The 19,517-nt window shown below is 43.9% G+C and overlaps 2 protein-coding genes across 3 annotated transcripts in view; both read left to right on the forward strand.

Annotated features, from left to right (window-relative positions):
- Window positions 1-245: 245 nt before the first annotated feature.
- On the forward strand, window positions 246-2,603 carry sox11b (SRY-box transcription factor 11b). Its single transcript, XM_035420708.1, has one exon. The coding sequence runs from the start codon at window positions 388-390 to the stop codon at window positions 1,480-1,482; it is 1,095 nt and encodes a 364-aa protein (XP_035276599.1). The 5' UTR covers window positions 246-387; the 3' UTR covers window positions 1,483-2,603.
- Window positions 2,604-3,293: 690 nt separating this feature from the next.
- rnf144ab (ring finger protein 144ab) overlaps window positions 3,294-19,517 on the forward strand; it is a 154,859-nt gene continuing 138,635 nt past the window's right edge. The window contains exons 1-2 of one of the 2 annotated variants that reach the window (XM_035423079.1): window positions 3,294-3,448; window positions 4,624-4,760. The gene's annotated coding sequence lies outside the window, so the exon portion shown is untranslated. The remainder of the gene's footprint in view (window positions 3,449-4,623; window positions 4,761-19,517) is intronic. The other variant, XM_035423078.1, reaches the window with a different exon arrangement.

The following is a 19,517-nucleotide window of genomic DNA, read 5'->3' on the forward strand; positions in this document are numbered from 1 at the left end:
TCTCCTTGTCTCCAAAGCACAGGGAGTGTGCCTACTTTTTAAAAAAAACGCAGCTAAATGATTAATATGCCTGTAGCGCACGGTAGGAGTCCAGACAATTTTCAAGCAGGTCCCACCTACAAATCTTGGCACCAATGAAATCCGTGGAAGGCGGAGTGTAGGCTGAGGAGACTGGTCGGTGTCTGTTGGGCGGAGAGGAAAGACGGGATTGGATAATTATGAATGACGTAACCGATATGAAAAAGCTAATAACTAGTTAAGAAGCCAGTCTGCAAGTTTGTGAAGAGTGAGGGCAGAACCTGAGAGTGTGTACAAGTGAAATAAGCAGAACGAGCTGTCTGTGGACTGTTTAACCCTGCAGTGTCCGTGGAGCGTACAAGCGGGACCATGGTGCAGCAAACGGAACACAGCGAGACGGAAAGCAGCATGTCCAGGGACGCTACAGACACCGAGGAAAGCGAGCTGATGGCTTGCAGCCCCGTTCCATTGAAACCCGACTGGTGCAAGACAGCCACCGGTCATATTAAGCGACCAATGAATGCATTTATGGTTTGGTCGAAAATCGAAAGGAGAAAGATCATGGAACAGTCTCCGGACATGCATAACGCAGAGATCTCAAAAAGGTTGGGGAAGCGGTGGAAAATGTTGAAGGACAGTGAAAAGATTCCATTCATTCGAGAGGCAGAGAGACTCCGGCTAAAACACATGGCTGATTACCCGGACTACAAATACAGACCGAAGAAAAAACCAAAGCTCGACAGCTCTTCAAAGTCCACCACGCCTTCTCCAGAGAAGTCAAGCAACAAAATGACCAAGACTGCCGGTAAGAAATGTTCAAAATTAAAGTCCACCAAGGCGGGCACCAGACCTTCACATGATTACCGATACGATTATGTTTTCACAAACTTGAAAGGTAGTAAGACTGTTAAACGGGAACTCACTGATGATGAGGATGAGGACGACGAATATGAAGATGAGTTGCCAATGCGGATTAAGCAGGAGGAGATCGAGGAGCCAGTCAGGCCGTACAATGTAGCCAAAGTCCCTGCCAGTCCAACACTGAGTTGCTCCGCTGAATCGGAGGGCACTAGTATGTACGAAGAAATGAGAGATGCAGGACCAAATAGACTGTTTTATAATTTCAAGAACATCACCAAGCAGAGCACCGCGTGCCCTGCATCTCTCTCACCAGCCTCTTCATCCAGGTCCGTCTCCACTTCGTCCAGTTCCAGCGAAGACGTGGACGACTTACTCGTTGACTTCAGTTTGAATTTCGCAGCTCCTTCACAAGGGTCAGAGCTCGGGAACTCGAATTCAGGAAATTTGTGTCTCTCTTTGGTGGACAAAGATTTGGACTCGTTCAGTGAGGGTAGTCTTGGCTCTCACTTTGAATTTCCAGACTATTGCACCCCGGAACTCAGTGAGATGATTGCTGGGGACTGGCTTGAGGCTAACTTTTCGGATTTGGTGTTCACTTACTGAGTTAAAAGGGATTCTCGAGTAATAACAGGGGACGAGGAATAAAAAAAAATACATGCCCTGTTCGAGCTGTTCCCAACCCTGCCTCTTGTGGTGCATGTCTGGGAGAAATGGAAGGCGAAGTGGGACTGAGGATTTTTTTTAAAGATGCGTATGAAGGTGGTACTGTTGCCAAAAAGTCCGCTAGCGTTTTTTTCTGACCGCTTGACAGGGTTTTACGGATTTTTCTGCGGTTCTACAGTTAGTTCAACTTTAAGGGGCCAGAAAGGAAAATCTAAAGTCCTATCTCCTATGCATCTTAACCCTCTTGTAACTGCAGGGAGCTGGAACACGTAAGACTGGACTGATTCCAAGCAAATCTGAACTGACACTGTTCAGGATGTAAAGTTTTTTTCTTTCTTTTTTATTGTGTGATTTCTAGCTATATGCCGCAAACGTTTCTTTTTTGTATCTGGTTCCGTTCACGTCCTGGTTTGAAAATATAGCGGGATAAACCGCTGTAGTATACAGGTATGAGAGGACACATTTTGATACATAACATACCTCATCTTTTTAAAAGTAAAGATATTTTCAGGCATATTTTTGTACAGTTATAACAAGGGAATGTTCTTACTGTGTGTTCAGTGAATTTTTTCAGGCACTTCTACCCTGTTTTGTTTGTTTTAGCATGCAAGAGTCCTGGGCTAAGGATTAAAAAGTTACATTGAAAACTTGCATCTAAATGCCTTGTAATTTTAAGATGGGGTTTGTACAGTTGTAGATCAGATTTGGTGCGTATCTGTAGGGATGAGTTAAACGGAACTGGGGATCATAGACCTCGGTGCTGGTACTAGTTGAGATTGTATATGTACTGTAAAATAGTAAAGTTAGGAGTTTATGTATATCATTGTGGATGGGTTTCAAATAGCAGGTGTGAAACTGGATTTTTTTTTTTTTTTTTTGTATTTTATATCATTTTTATGGCACATACTGATTTGTTCCCTCATTTTTTTGTGCAATATACTCTGAAACAGACCATCTGCATTTTGTAGCAAATTAAAAAAGAAAAAAATACATGTCGTGATGCTGAAGTCTGTATCTTGACAAAAATAAATAAATCAGCTGGAACTGATGCAAAACTATTATGTCAATGTGTTGGGATGACTTTCTGAAATTGCATATGAAATACACCTGCATTCTTATCAATTAGGCCTGCCTATTGGCTAACTTGCAACTCATTTTGTATAATGAAACTTACCCCTCACCACTTATTTTGTCACTGGAATTGCCTTTCATTAAAATGGGTGAAATATATATTGCCACTCGGCCTGACTGTACAAGTGATGGCAATGTTTCCATGGAAACATAATATGCAGAACAGAAGTTCATCCCTATTCCACGTGTGAATTCTCTGACACTCCTAACCATTCTTAAGCCCCTGTACTTTTGGTTTGTGTATCATGCCAGGAAATTAATACAGGCCTGAACGGGGTATTTAATCACACTTAAAATGTCTTTGACACAAAAGAAGAACATCGTCAATGGTAGCCCAAGTCGTATTGGCTAAATGTGCTACATAGTTTCTATTTCAACACAGCTGGTAGCCGCACTCATATTTCAGTTCAAGATCTTGAATCTCAAGAACGTAAAGAATGAATATACAACAGTTCGTGTTTTAAATGCTTACGGCTTCGCGGCTGTGAAAGGGCTGGATTTACATTCCGCGAAACTGAGTAGAGCTAACGTTCTGAATCCAGGACTTTCTACATGTGCCAGTACACTGCCTCTTTAAGAAATCGAATCTCCCGCCTCTGTAATTGAATCTGATTGGTGAATTATGATCGGCTCTCGGAAAATGTTTGAAGTTGATTTGCATTAGCCAAAAACGACCATTTTTCTGCAAAGTATCTTTTCTTCATCAGAGTAATACATTCTCTACACCCATACAATGTTCAACCTCTTCTACTCGGGACGCACGGTGAGAAACAAGGTGATTATCTTTTTTTGCGTGCATTGAAAAGAACACTGGGCACCACTGTTAGCGTTTTACTCTGCTACACCAGCGGTTGCTGTGTTACACATTTCATGTTCAGTAGGTGTATTAAAAAAGAAACATTTTAAATCTTTAATGATATGTTTACACGGTAACGCTGTTCTAAATCAGTGGAATCGAATGCACTTTTAAGCGTAGGGTCTACTCTAAAATCACATGTTATTAGAATTTTCTCCGCTGAACATTCTAATGCTGATGTATCAATCACTATTAGTAATTGAAAGCAATGGAGTTCGATAACACTGACTCAGAAAAAACAACATACTCTTCAAAGGATTAAATTATAGCCTGGGGTAGGCTATGCAACGTAACGCCTGAATTCTGAACGAAAATTGTTTTCGTAATTTACCAGTTGTTTACACATTACGCTGTGATGCAGATTAAGTCATGAATTATCAGGATCTAAAATTTTAAGATAGAACGTGGTAGCCTACCAAGGTTCTCACTCCTAAATTGAATGGATTTTAGTATTTTGACCACCATGCATGATCACATTTGCTGATTTTTTTTCTTCTCCTGAAGACAATTTCTGTAACAAGATGCTGGCCATTACTGTAATCTGACCCGATGAAGGTTGCCAGTGAATTCCCATCCGTTCTGTGGGCTCCTGACTGCGCACACGCTGATTCTGTTAGGGCGTGACGAAGCGTTATTGTTAATCCTCGATTTTTTCCGCTCGTTTCCAACTATTGCTTTATCAGTAAATGAGATAGACAATATGCAAATCCAGCCAGTGCATTTCGGGGTGACATGAGTCCACTCCTATGACCCTATGACTGTAAAATTCCTAAAATGTAATGTAAATGACCCCTGTCAAGGAAATGTATCCTTGGCACTGACTACTGAAATTGGTGTAACACTTGAAAGAAGGAGGGTGGGGTCTGTTTTGAGATAAGGGGACAGACAAAACCAGCAACGTCCCTTGGGTTGGAGTGGGCCCATCTCTGAAGCCTGTTCCGCTCATTTTGGCGTTTTTACGCATAATGGTTGGGATATGCTTTACGACCCGTCAGAAACCTCAATGAATCTGCGAGGGTGATAGTCAAGGGATGCAAACGGCATTACATCACACGGGGCGCAGTGCAGTTTTACACCTCCCTGCTGTGTCACAGAGGCCCGATTCCGTCTGGGGGGAATGGCCGACACTGCTGAGGGGAATGCTAATGCCTCCGTCTCCTGCTGAAGGTCTCGCGACAAACAGCCCTGGTTTCGCTAAAAATAAACCTGTTTTGCGCTGGTGAATTGACAAGTAAGTGGGATTTGTGGCTTCCTGCAATCCATTCTGTTGAAGAGGATGGATTTTCTCTTTTACTATCCTTTTAATGCCTTCATTTTTTATTGAATTACTAGCAATCATGTTCCAGCGGATTAAATGGGCCTTTGGCATTTGCGCTTGTTTTAACTTTTTGAATAGACAGTAGATTTTTTTCTGAAATTTTCAAAAGCTTTCACACAGTCTGTGTTGGATTCACTTTATGGTTGAGTGTTGAGTCCTGAGAAGAAAATACTGCATACTCAGCTTTAAATTTATTTTTTAATGTACTGCCATGTCAGTTTATGTTACCTTCCTGCAAGGATCAAAAGCTTTACAGCTTTTAGAGAGTGGCTGAGAATGTCATGATGACATTTTTAAATGTTGAAACAATGTTTATAGGATACAGTTAATATTATAGGTAAAGGGGTGATTCAGAAAGAACTGTGAGGTTCCTTCCCTGTAAAAGTCCTCTTTGTCTGGGATTTCTACCCAGCCACTGCACCATACCCAGGTAGCCTAATTGGTGGAGTTGCAAGAGGATTCTCTTTGGCTTTAGAATAAACAAATATAAATCTGTACAGGATCCAAAAAGTAAGGATTCGTCATACAAACCAGAAAACAAGATGGGGGAAAATGGATGCTACGTGTCCAACCTTCCAGAAAGATTTTACAAATATCTACAGAGAATGCTCATTTATGTCTAAGCCTTCATTGCTTTAGTGAACTACTTCAATCCTATGATTTAAGACAGCCCTTGTACTTAAACCTCAGCACATGCAGTTATGTCATTAAAGCAAATGGGGATCAGCCAGTAAAAGAACATTTACCAACATGAAAGTAGTAATCTCAGAAAACGTTAATTTGTCAGATAACATTCATTACCTCTGAAATAATACACAGTGTGCATTCCAGGGTGATTGGCATCTTGTCAGGGTTTTACAAAGCTGTATCTAAAAATGAACTTCTGCTGGTTCGTACCTGAGAGTCTATTGCCGTTTTTCACCAACACTAGTTGCTGGTGAGTATGACTTGTCACTAGCACAAGCCTAGCATTAGAGCAGGGATCAGCAACTCACGGTCCTCGAGGGCTGAGAACTGCTGGTTTTCTACCCTCCCTTTGCCTGGGAGTCAGGTGTGAAGACAGTCTGGCCAATCAGTAGCACTAATTACCCGGAAGAAAAGAAAACCAGGGGTGGATTTGGATTCGAGGGCCAGAGTTGATGATCCCTGCTTTAGTGCAAAGGAACACATGGAGTATGCTGGTCATTGCCCACCCCAAAAGCAGGAGAAAAAGGCCTCTACATTTCTGTAGGATGAATCAAATGCACATACATACAAACCTGTGCATAAAAGTGAGTTTTATTGAATAAATTTCTGCATATGGAGTTTTTTGTATAGGAGAAAACTAGTCTGTAACCCCACGTGAGAGATCCGTGTGTCCTGTCCTCTACGCCTGGCCTGGGGCAGGGAGCCCTGTTGATGGCTATCTTCCCGCTGCCCTTTAGACCGGAGGACAGAGACAAAGGCCACGGTCCCATCTGCTGCCGAGACGGCGGCCATCTCTCCGCATCTGCCGAAAAGGAAGGGGAAGAGGCTCGCTTCCCTCCACGCGCCATTTCCGCGACCCTCCGCATCAGACAAGGCTATCGTTGTCGCTGTAAACGCGGGCCCAGGTAGATATCACCGTGCCAGGCCAACGAGACGCCGCTGGTGCCGGCGGGAGTCTAGCCCCGGGCCGGCGCAAAGGTGTCGGCTTACGGCCTTATCGCCCGGGCGACTCGCCCGTCTCTCCGAGCGCGGCCTTTTGAGAGCAGGAAGTGAGTGCCTGTCGAGCGTCTCAATGGCCCGGCGCTTGTGTTGTGATTCAGGGGACTACAGCGGCAGTTAAGCCACCGTTCCCCGAAGAGCCCATACAGACTGCATTTAACAATGGCAATGCAGGCAATCAGTAGGGCAGCACTTAGCCCTTTAAATATGTGTTGCCGTATAGGAAAACCATATAGGCTCGCAAATGTTTCCCATGGCGTTTGTAACCACGCAAGGAGAGTAGCATTCCAAAGACTCGAACGTAGTGCTTTACTTTGTTTTACGTGCTTTGCTATTCCTGTTAATGAAAAAAAAATGTTGGCTTCTGAAGAACATTTTTAGTCACAACTAGCAGCACATCATTAGTGAACAGGGAAGAGCAACAAACCTCCAAGCTGACTGCTGTGTGCTTGTTTTTGGAATGAAGCACAGCACTAGGTTTTTTTTAAAATAAATGTGTCAAATTAATTTACAAGTTTGCAATCATCTCCGTTGTTTGTACTCCTCTCAAAAGTCCTGTAGGTCAGCGGTCTCCGTCATGTGCATATTAATCATGAAATTTGAATATAAGTGGATGTTTTTCCCTTTGTGCGGTGTCTAAGTGAAAAGGCACGCAGTGATCTAGTTTAAAAGATCAGATTCTGGGTTTATTTTTATCTGGCACAGGAATCACGGGCAGGATAATGTCTTTGGTTTCTCGGCCGTCTTATCGGTTATTCTGGCTTATCTTTAGCGTCTGACCTAAAAACAAATGCAAAAATGCATACATAAAATCCGTGGATAATGCTCGTCCTCCCAGAGCCCAGCGGGCCACGCTGGTGGAATACTAGCGCTTTAGCTCGGTCTGTGGCAGTGTATGTTTATCTGCTGAGAAAAGTCATTATCTGGCATTCAGCCTAGATGCATGGATTTGATTATATGTTTCTCGTTCCGTTCGGGGGTGTACGTTACTTTTCGCCATACGGGAGCGGATGGCAGGGCATTGACATTTTGTCCCCCTCCCACCCACCCACATTTTTTTTTTTTTTTTTTTTTGTTTTTGGCTTGACAGAAGGGCAGCTGTTAGCCTAAAAAAAAAAAAAAAAACAGGAAAGAAAAGCATGTCCTGCAGATAACAGTGTAGCAATTACGCTGATTGGCCGAGCATGCACAATCAAGTTTCACCTGATAGCGTTTTACTTTCCTGTCCTCTCTGCCAGACGGAAGAAATAGAGCATTTCCCATAACAAAACAACTGCAGAAGGCGAAACTGGACAGTTTTTATTTCCTTTCTTGTCTCGGCCAGCTCTGAGCGGTAGCCAAAGGGGTATGCAATTTGGCCGAGCCAGTGAACTCTCCATTCATATTCATTTCGGATCTACTACTGTGCCCTGCCTCTGGCTGCTGAGTGCTCCTCCCCATCTAGTTCATGGTTGAACCCCCCCCCCCCCCCCCTCCTCCCCGGCAGTCTGTGTACAGCGATCGGTGCAACCCCCCTGAGCCCCCTTCTTTCTCCTCCGATTTTTTCGTTGCCCAGGTTACCCCACGAGGGTGACCCCTCCCTGCCGCAGCGGCCCCGGCTTGGACGTGAAAGCCGATCCGCTACTCGCTGGGGTAAATAATTAGCGCAGGAAGTGTAGGTTCTGGAGAGGTTAATTATGATGAATGCAACGCAGAATGCAGTCTTTTTAATGCGGCTCCCCCCCCCCCCCCCCCTTTTAAAAAGGCCCCCGCCAGCCGACGCCCCATTCAATTTCCATGTTATACTGTATGTGCCGAGACACAGGAGAGCTTCAAAATGGACCCCATTGTTATTCAATCCTGTTGAGGAAAGGCTGATTTTCTTTTCTCTGCGCTTAAAGCGAATTCGACTTCAACTGCTGACACATCAAAATATTGGTTTGTTTGGTGGTTTGATGAGACTGCTGGATAGCCAACCTTTTGTATCGTCATTTCAGAATTATTATCTGATGCAAGGTTTTGTTAGAAATCCACCTATTTGTGTTATTTACAAGTCTGCCTGAGGGGGAGTCACTTCTCCATGCAAGTTGCGTCTCAGAAAAAAATCGCTTTACCTTTGAAAGGGAGGTGTTTTGAAAACACCACCCTCACCCCCCTTGTGTGCAGACCAGACTGGTTAAAGTGAAGACAGACCAAATGGAGGCTTCTCTATCTGCAGCACAGAATGCTGGACAGAATCTTCAAAGGCTAGAGTTTTAGCCTTGCCTTGAGCTGTTTTTGTCCCCGCAATCGTGACCACGTATTTTAAAACAAACATACAGGGGAGCTAATGAAAAAATAAAATAACATATATATTTTTTGCCTGCAGTTGCAAAAGGAAGGATTATTACAAACGTTTACTATGCCCAACAGAGATCCAACACTGCAACCTTCTTTGTGTGATATGAGAAGGCAGTGGACTTGTGTTCTTTTGAGAATATTTTCCTCAATCTCTAGTTACTTTGCAGCCATTAAATGGGAGGTTTTAATTAAAGGACACAGAATGAATTTGTAAATGGATAATAGTGGGTAGCAGTGTAGCATAATCATCACAGAACTGGGCTTATAACCTGGGGGCTGGAGGAAATATATTAGCCTTTGGCTGATTCCACATTCTCCTTTATTTTTTTAATTGTGCATTTTTTCTGTATGAACATAAAGCAAAAATTAATGTACAAAACTTCATGTGCAGAGTCAACATCAAGGAAAGGAGGTGTGTGTGTGAACCTGAAATTGCTTTCTTGTTGTCATTGCTGGGTTATCCTGAATGAAACAATCTAACCAGTGCAATTGAGATTATGAAGCACACTTTAATGACTGGACTTTAAAAGCCGCCGTTTACTAAAGGTCATATTTGCATACTATATTTCAAATGTAGATAACCAAGGTTGTAAACGAAGAATTTGTAACAGCTGATCAATGAGGCGGTACCTGGGCTGCTGGGTGGCTCATCCTGAAAGGCACTGCTCTAGGTCCTGGATGGGCCGCACAGGATGTCATCCCAATTCTGCCAGTGCCAAATGTGTCCAGTAACCCCTCAGAGTGACACATAATTGGAGGTAGCGTCACATGGAATTAGGGAGTTTTTGGGTTGGCAGTGATCTGCATCCCATTGGTCCATCAGGCACCTGCGGTCAGCTTGCTGAAGCTGATGGTAGTGCCTTCCTCAGACTCATGTCTATGCAAGCTTGGCTTGTGGTCAGTGGTGTGAAAAGATGCATATGGTGACATCACACGTAGGAGTGCATGTCTCATTGGCTGTAGAGATTGTAGCATGAGCACAGCTATATATGATTGGGCATTCCAAACTGAGAAGTTTGACCCATGTAGCTGTAGTGATACGCTAATAATACAAGTCCAATATTAGTCCACTGGTGTTATCTTTTTAAATGGGAAGTAGACTAATCTTCACAGTGTCTGTTTAATTAGACAGTTACGCTTAGTTTTTATCCATTCATGCATTAGTCTGCTAAATTAAAACAGAGCTGCCATTTTGGCTCCATAGTTGTGAGCAGTGAGCTGTTAAAATGGTTTCTTTCTGTTGTCAGCCATCACATAACTGTACACCCTACTGTAATGCTGAGTGATGTGGAGTTAATTTAGTTTGATCTGACACAGTGTAATGTCTTTTTCTGCTAACCTGAATACTGTGGCTGAGCCTCAAATCAAATAATGAGAGCAAATTGAAAGCTGTCATTAATGCGCCTGATGTGGTAACCTCAAAATATCTCTATAACTGTTATGTTTTGCATACAAAGGGATGTTTCCCTGACTCATGCCACTGCTTGTAAAGGAATCCTTGACTTGTTTATTTGCCTTTTAATTGACATTCTTGCTCTTGATCTGAACGCAGTTGTTGTGGTGCAAGGTCTGCATTACAAATGGGGACTTTTTCCAGTGTCGACCAAGATTACACAGCACTAATTTAGCTCTGTAAGGTCTGTCAAAGGCTGGTACCCCTTTATTTAGCTTGTGAAAATGCTGAGAACATTGTAAGAAAGTGTTCTGATAATGCTTTCTTTTTACCAGATTGTGTCTCTTGGGTTACTGCTGTGCAGTAGCACTGTAGCTGACTAATGCACATGTGACCTTCCAATGCCTAGTCCTGTTCAATTTTCCACACAAGCCAACAAGCCAGTGACTGTTTTTCACACTGCAGGCCACCCAGTAGCACAAAAAAGTTAGCACTGATGGAACCTGGAATTGGAACATGGACCAGAAAGCACAGCCAGATGAACTTTTCCAGCAATCTACTGGCTTGTCTAGTTCAAGCAACCAAGGACTATCCGGCATTTTAACGGGTGGATAGCATTCACACATGACGGACCCAGTAATTGTCTGAAAACACGGCTGTCGAATTCTCCAAAAGAGCTTTAGAAGTAGGTCAAGAATATAACAAAGTTGTAACCTTCGCAATCCTGACTCTCATTCATACATGACCACTAAACGGTGAAGTTCCAGAGCATTGCCATGGAAGGCTCCAGGTGTGAAAAGGGTTAGCAGCTCCTATAGAGTTTGGCATGTAGTTGGGAGGAACTAATTCTGTTGTTACCTGAGAAACCTTGACCTACCTCTGGAGGACAAAGCCAGGTCCTGTCATTGTCAGTTAATGATGTAGGTGCGGCTAATGTTCTAGCTGTAAGGCCCAACCTACACTTCAGTAAGTTCCATGACCAACTGAGCATCTGGGGGGGGGGGCATAGTAACTCTTTTTTTAAAATGAATTTTAAAAGTTTGAAAATATACATTTGATGTTTTGTGTACTACTGTCCATGTGCCATTGGAAATGTAGCATGCATGAATTGGTGCCAGATCAGTTGTATTAGTATTTTTGATAGCCTTGTTGGGACACTTAAAGATGGAGAAATTATGTATCAGTAGACTCCATATGGGGCCTATTACTGCGTTTGGTGTTTCAGAAGGGGAGGGGGGGTTTTGTTTTGCGTTAAGCCTTGTTACTCTCCATGTTTGAAACCTGCAGTAAGCTGGTTTTGCAGTGTCTCCTGGAGTTCATCTCACAGTTAGGGGTCCCCATCCCCCATCATCTTGCCCCGGTCCTTTTCACAGAAGTTTCACGATTCCTGAGTTGATTTCATTGGCTGCCTCAAGCTACCATTAAAAAATAACACGAAAAAAAGACTTATGTTGTTTTTCAGCCAATATCCACCACAGGAGATTGCACCACTTTCAAAAGGCATAGATGGGGTATAGTCATCACCGGACCTCGAGTACCATAGCATCTGCAGGCATTCGGTCAAGGCAGGTCCACCATTATTAAACCAAACCAATTCCCCTTCCTTCTAGCTGTGAGGGTGTTTCTGATCTTAAAGAGTGCTGGAAAACAGCCTGGGTTTCAGCCCACCATGGAACAAACCTGCTGTGTGGTGACACCACCTGTATTTCGTGTGAAAGCCACGCTCGCATGGGGTATGGCTAAATCAGGCATTCAGTATGTAGGTGTTGCAGGCATCATATTCATTCAGTAATATTCCTCATGCCAAAGTCTAGTCAAACCGAAACAGAGGTGCCTCTGAGGTATGATGTAATGAATTTGTTGCATACTGTACATTAGAATTAAAAAAAAAAAAAGTTTTCTCTTCAAATTACATGCTCCATGTTTCCAGGCTATTCCAACTGTCTCATTCCAACAGATAACGTGCCCCTCATTGCAAACGGAGGCTTTGACAATGATTGGGTTGGTGGGTAGGGAATTATTATTTCTCTTTTGTAGAATTTGGGCCTCGGGCCTTTGTTTAGTTTTACCGTGTTGATTATTGCTCGACTGATAAAAAAAAACCGCCATCCTCGCATGGTGTATTGCGCTTCAGCCGCACCGACCAACGCTCCTCCCCGTCACTTTGAGCGTTGCCCGAATTAGCATTCCGTTCACGCCTGGTGCTTCCCCCTCATTAATAACGAGGCTCGTCGGACGTCTGGAGCAGGTACAGGCCAAGCAGGAAATTAGCCAAGGCGCTCGCTCTCGCGCAGCGCGTTTTAAACCGGTTAAAAAATCACCGGCTGGGGGTGTACCGGGAAGGGGGGCCCCTCACGAACGCGGGGAGCCGACACGCCCCGACGGCGCGCCGCTCGCGAGCCGTTCCCGGGCGAGACTCGCAAGACGCGGTCGAGGTCGCGATCAAACCGCGTCTCGGCCCTTGATGTTTCGGGAGCCAGACGTCGGCGCTAATTTGAGTATCAAGTGAAGCCGCGGTCTCCTCCTTGATCTGCTCGGCGTGATTTAAACATGTTTGAGCTGCGTCGAAAGGCCTCCAGCGAACGCGTTTGATTTCAGAAACGATCGCGGGGAAGCCGTTTTCACATCCGCCCGGAACGAGGGAAGCGCTTTCCCCGGAGGGAGAGAATTAAAAGAGGAGTTTACTAACCAGGAATGCTTCGTTGTATGTAATCATTAGTAATATTTCTCAATTAGAAACCTTGTACCAAAGAATACAGTTGGAGCGCGCTAGGTGATTCCGCTGACTGTATCATTGTGTTGTAAGCCTTTTGTAATGAGTTGTTTTTCAGACCTGCACACCAATAATCCTATTACAAAGAGTCTTAATACAGACACTGTGCTTTACTTATCCTTTAAGTGCGGGCCTCCACCACCTAATCACCGCGCGTTTAATGCAATTCGGTTCGCGGCGACAGAAACCCGTTCGCCGTCGAAAAAAAAGTTAATGGCAGCTGCAAACCAAGCCCGGCACTTAATCGCTCCGTTTTACCGCGATAGAGACTGCTCTGCCCTCGTGTTAGGTACACCGCCATAAAACGGATGAATAACTTCAGGGTTTTTTTTTTTCTTTTTTTAACGTCCTTCTGAAATAAGGTAATTACTGGAGGAACGAAGGGGTAATTGTGAGATGAGTCAAAGTCTTCCATTGAACACAATGGCCCCCGACTTTAAATCCGAAACCGTGGGGGATTACCTGCGTCGAACTGGGCTAATCACACGACACAATGCCCAAACTTGTATTGCAAAAAGACATGCTGTGCCTGGAGAGAAGGGCACAGATAATTAGGCCATTCAGTCAGTTACTCTTGTCATCACGGGGGCAATTTGAGTTAAGATGTTACTGCCCGGCTTTGTCTTATGGTGATCAGCGCACGTTTTTCTAGATCTATGCCAGCCTTTGGTTGCTATTTAAAAATTCTGCTTTCTGTTTTGCACACGGTATTTGTTTATTTATTCATTTATTCATTCATTCATTTTCTACTTACGACATGGTGGAAAATTCTTAGCCCCCACAGTGTTAGGACGCAGAAAGTAAAATGTCATGTCATCCAAGATTTTTTTTTTTTGTCAGCCTCTTCACACTTGTCAAAACTTTTTTTTTTTTTTGCATTTTTCTGCACTACTGCTTAATGATTAAAAAAACGGGACAAACTGCATTCATCGATACTTGGCTTTGCTGCGTCTCATTCCTCTTCCTTTTAGGAAACGTTGTGTTGGAGTGACCGGGCCCCCCCGTGCACCGAGTCGACGCAGAGAGAAGATCACCAAACAGTGATTTATGACCGAGTCGCGCGCCAGGGGATGGCTATCGATTCACACACGGACAATTCTGATATCAGCACTGCGTTTATTTTTTATTTTTTTGTTGATTAGACCACTTAATGGAGAGGAACTGATTGCCACACCTTGGTGGCAAAGGATAATTTGTATGCACAGTGCAGTAATACTAAAGTATAATCTGTATGATCTGTGCAGTAATACTAATATATAATCTGTACATGCAGTGCAGTAATACTAAAGTATAATCTGTATGGTCTGTGCAGTAATACTAATATGTAATCTGTACATGCAGTGCAGTAATACTAATGCACATGCTGTGTGCACACTGCAGTAATGCTATTGTGCACCCTGTATGCCCAGTGCAGTAATGCTGATGTGTAATCTCTATCTCCAGTGCAGTAACACTAATGGATAATCTCTATGTCCAGTGCAGTAATAGACACCATTGGTGCATGACTAGTGCTCAGATATTCCAGGCCTAGAGTGGGGTGATGCTTCCCCTTGCAGGCCCTCAGCTAAATGCCAGGATTTGCTCTTTAGACCAACTGAGAGCCCTTTAACATTTGCTATACAAATTCAGGCCTACAAACTTGTAACACACAGCAGATCAATGTGTGAGGAATTAGTCTGGTTTCCTATTGGTTAGCCACATTATCACTTTGCTGCCCATGAGATGTGTGACATGATATTACCGAAATTGAAGCTGTGGCTATTCATCAAACAGGTCTGTCTTCTTTTATGAATTCATTGGAGGATCACAAAGTACAACCCCACCTCCTATGGGAAGTATGGAATATTAGTCCTCTCTGACCAGAATGTGTTTTATGAAAACCCGCCTCTTCGGGAGGGACACTAAAATGCTCTGAGATATAGATGGGTGGAGTGCAGGCATTGCTTAATGTCCCTCATGTTTCTACTGATTTATGAAATGGTCCATGCATACCACCAAAACAATGTACAAATGCTATACTACTTTGTAGGTCGGTGTGGAGAGTGCTAAATAGCTCATTTTAATTTCAATTGTAATAAAACTGCCAAGCACTAAAAGATAAAATAGCATACCTGTGAGGTTATTTCTTATGGCCTATACAAAGACATGTCTTCTCCAAATGAATATTTAAATGATTGAAATGATTTTAAAATGTGCTTGGGGTACTTTTAAATGTAATAATATTTTGCCTTTCTGCCAATTAACCTTTGATCTAGTTTGTAAATCACCTTCTCTTGCGCAACACCCTTCACACAATTTATTTATGCTCTACATAGGAGTATCTCTCAGTTGGATTTCGCCAGACTTTCTCCTGCACTGTGAATCCAGCCTACTGCTTGGGCACTAAAGAATGCACGGGGAGGCATAATAAATCCAGCTCAGGGCAGCTAGAGGTGCATCAAGTGCCTGTCAACGGACCCCTGCATAACAATGGCTGCTTTACCACTCGGGGCTACAGGGCCCAGAACTATAGATAAGGAAGTAAAGCACACATAGGAAAGCCCAGTGACTGCTTTTTTTTTTGTTGTCTTTTCAAAATGAGAACTCTGACCATTAAAGTCACACTGGGTCCTATTAGAAGTGTTGCCCACCCAAGAATAAGTGGCTTACGGAAGCATGCTGCAGTGACAAAGTGGCTGACCTGGATTCCCATGACAGCGCCATTTGGATTGGATTAATATCACCAGACGATGTCTGCAATTGCAATTATGACCAGCATGCCTGTATTTTACGTGAATACTTCACATGGAATTACTATTAAATATTAACTAAGGTCTTCTGTAATTCTACATTCTTCAATTGATTGTAAGTGTTTACAGTGGTAGGTTACTGTAGTATGTTAATACAGGGCAACATGAGGTAGATTATATATAGGACTCATTTCAATGCACAGGCATACCCCATATGGTGCCAATCAGCCCATAATTAAGTTGTTTTAACATTGATTTAACAGAGATGCATCTTAATAGATTTGTTTCCAATGGCACATTTGCCATTTAGCCATGCATAATACATTTTGACTGAAGCAAACTACTAAAATTATGAATAAAATCAATGCAGTGCAACTTGGAGTGAGACCTAATAAAAAATGATGTAACAAAACATTTACACATTAAGAAAAGTGCTGTAAAAAATTAGCTGAAAATTGACTATAATAACAGTGTGAATCAACAGTAAGTTTGCACCATCTCAACTGGAAAACAGTAGATTTTATTGGCCTGAAATATTGCCCTAATTGGTCAGTGTAACAAACCATTTGTTATGTTAATGCTGCAAATGCGAATCATGCTTTTGCTGTGATAGTTTTTGCTTTATTGAGCACTGTACAATTTCCTCTCAAAAATGTTTTAAGTAGCTATTTGGCTAACTCACTGCGTACTGAGTTTCTTCATTCTATTTAAAAAAAATTTCGATGGCATTTGCTGCTGGCCCTGGTGTCCCCTCTCGGCTCACAAACGATGCCTGAAACCCAAAGTTAGCATTGCTGATAGCTCTGCCGCAGCCTGGAAAAGACAACGGGGGAAAAGTCGCCCATTAGCCCTCGGAGTTCAAGTTCCAGCGGTGCATAAGGGGCTGCTGAGCCGCGCCGAGCGAGAACTGATTGTGCTGGAATGCTGTGGCTGAGGCTGTGGCCGGGGCTGTCAGGCTGGGTTCTTATTACAACAAGGAGTCCCATTCAGGTGGCCGTCTGATAATGAGCCAGGCCTAGCATGCAACGGGGGGGGGGGGGGGGGGGGATACCGGGGGGCCCGTTCGAAAAGGGAAAAGGGAAGTTTGTCCCCCCCCCCCCCCCCCCGCGTGCGAGATGACGACGCGGGCGCGCTCCTGTCGCGTTGCCCCTCAGGTGTACAGGCTGCGAGAACGCGCGCGTTGAGTTTTGCGAAGCAGTCGGGGGCAAACATGCCCGTACGGATTAATATCTAAGGATTATTTTTTTTTTTTCAAAATCCGAACATTTGTCGACACGATCAGGCGTAGTTCGTGTTATTGGTTTTTTAAGTCTTTAGATCATATCGATCAGAAAGCCTCCTGACGCAGTTCTGAGAACGAGTGTGTAATCGCATATTGCCCCAGCAGCATAATCCTCGGCAACATCGCCGCATTAGCGGCCTTTATATTCTAAAGTATTTTCATTCTCTGTCAATCAACGGTGACTCGCTTCCCAAAGCTACGCGGTATCTACTTGCTTCTTAAAGCTGACCGTCCCATTATTGGTTGGATTGTACTCGAAAGGACAATGACCAGTAGTTGGGCTGTAAATGCTGAATTCCTGATGAAGGGGTGTGCAATGCATTCACACTGCCCCCAATGTAACACCACCCCTCCAGCACAGACAAACACAAAGATCTAGTTCGCACAACTCCACATATAGCCTGGTCTTTCATTCAAATTTTGCCTACGTGTAGTATGGCAGGGTCACCTCCATGTTAGTGTTCCTCGATTTATTTGCACTGACTGCTGTGATTTTTTTGTCAAGTTTGGACATCAAATCTTAGCAAATGTAAAAAAAATATATATAATTTGTTCTGAAAGTTAGCACAATGTCTTCACTTTATCAGCGAAATGGAGGAAAAACTGTGTTATCACACCCTGTTATTTGGCCAGTAACAGCTGGCCATTTGTTTAGCGAGATTTATGTGGAGCCGTTCTCCATACTGTGTAAGATATGATGTGACCCCTGAGACCTGGCAGGATATGGGTGTGCCAATGGCAAATAATGGAAGTGAGTGGTGCCAATATTTCCAGCATTTGAGTGTAGTTTTGCTTTTTTCAAATTCTGTGTGGCCACAGATTCACCTACATCTCCACAGAATTCACACTTGGAGGTCTAGGAGGTCAGTCATTAATATGAGCTTTTTACTTAGTCATGGGACAACAAACTATAGATAAGAGACAATAGCCAGAAACAAAAGGGTGAAAAGTGTAATTCTGTTATAAAATGCAGACAGTGTATTACGCACAGACAGTGCGTAGTCTCATAATTGTGCCCTTAATCCCATTGTCTCGCTTTGTTTCAGCGGCTCGATCGAGATCCCACACAAGACCTAATGGCCAGAGTTGGTCTTCAGAGTGGAGATAGAGAACCAGAGCTTGCTTTCCTTACTTCTACAGAACTGAAACATCCCAATCTAAAAATTTTTTTGGTGCGTATTTTTACTTATTCTTTTCCTTTTTGCTCTCTTCCCTCTCCCTCATCCTTTCTAGACAAGGCGAATCCCATCCAGGTGTTTTTATTCTTGCCGTGTAAGAACGAATCACGGCGCTCGGCGGTCGCGGCGGCGTCGGCGTCAGAAGGACGGCACGCGTCTATCTCTCTCTCTCTCTCTCTCTCTCTCTCTCTCTCTCTCTCTCTCTCTCTCTCTCTCTCTCTCTCTCTCTCTCTCTCTCTCTCTCTCTCTCTCTCTCTCTCGCCCTCTCTCTCGCTCTCTCTCTACTTCTCTCTCTACCTCTCTCTACCTCTCTCTCTGTCTCTCTCTCTACCTCTCTCTCTCTCTCTCTCTCTCTCTCTGTCTCTCTCTCTCTCTCTCTCTCGTCCTGACGCGGTGTGCTCCGCCGCCGCCGCCGCTGCAGCCCGGAATCTCCCGGCGTCAGCCACCTCCTCCAGTCTTCCGTCTCCCCCCTCCGTCACACTCCATCAGTCCCCTCCTCTATCAGCGGCCCCTCCCCCTCCCCCTCCCCCCCCCTTTCGCTCCTCCTCGGCACCGGGCCAAATGCCCCGATAAGCCAGACTCTCTGTTAATTCCTGCTGATTGCCCCTGCAGATAGAGAGAGAGAACTCCAAATGGTCCATGCAGGGAAAAGGCACAAGCAGTTCCACAGAGGCGATCTGCTCCTGTGGAAAACAAGCAGTGACTGTCAACGTACAGTCAGGTCTTAAGTGTAAAATATGTGACATTGCATATTTGTAGCAGTATTTGATTTCATGTTTATTTTTTATTTTTTAGTATATATTTTGCTTTGTAGGAATGCAAGAGATGACATGATCTGTTCCAAAAAAGGCAATGTATGTAGTGGTGTGTTTTTTTGTTTTTTTTTGCTTAAGAATATTAATTATTTTTGGCATTTTTTAATTAATTTCTGGGGCTGGTACATTACATTGCAGGCATTTAGCAGACGCTCTTATTCAGAGCGACTTACACAACTTTTTACATAGCATTTAAGTTGCGTCTTATACAGCTGGATATTAAACTGAAGCAGTGCAGGTTTAGTACCTTGCTCAAGGGCACAACGGCAGTGTCCTACCCATGTACTCAACCTGCGACTCTTTAGGTCACGAGACCAGCTCCTTACCCAGCGTGCTACACTGCCTCCCACAAGAACACGAGGCCCCTTGCGCAGTAATACGCCCTATGGTCAGTGACTAAATCCTGAGGCCTGGGGGGCCTTTCGTAATTGGCAGTCGTCACGCAGAGGGGGGAGGGGTTAAAATCGGCGGAGATTAACATCGCGCAAGGACAGC

Source organism: Anguilla anguilla, chromosome 6, assembly GCF_013347855.1.
Source record: "Anguilla anguilla isolate fAngAng1 chromosome 6, fAngAng1.pri, whole genome shotgun sequence".
NCBI classification, from domain to species: domain Eukaryota; kingdom Metazoa; phylum Chordata; class Actinopteri; order Anguilliformes; family Anguillidae; genus Anguilla; species Anguilla anguilla.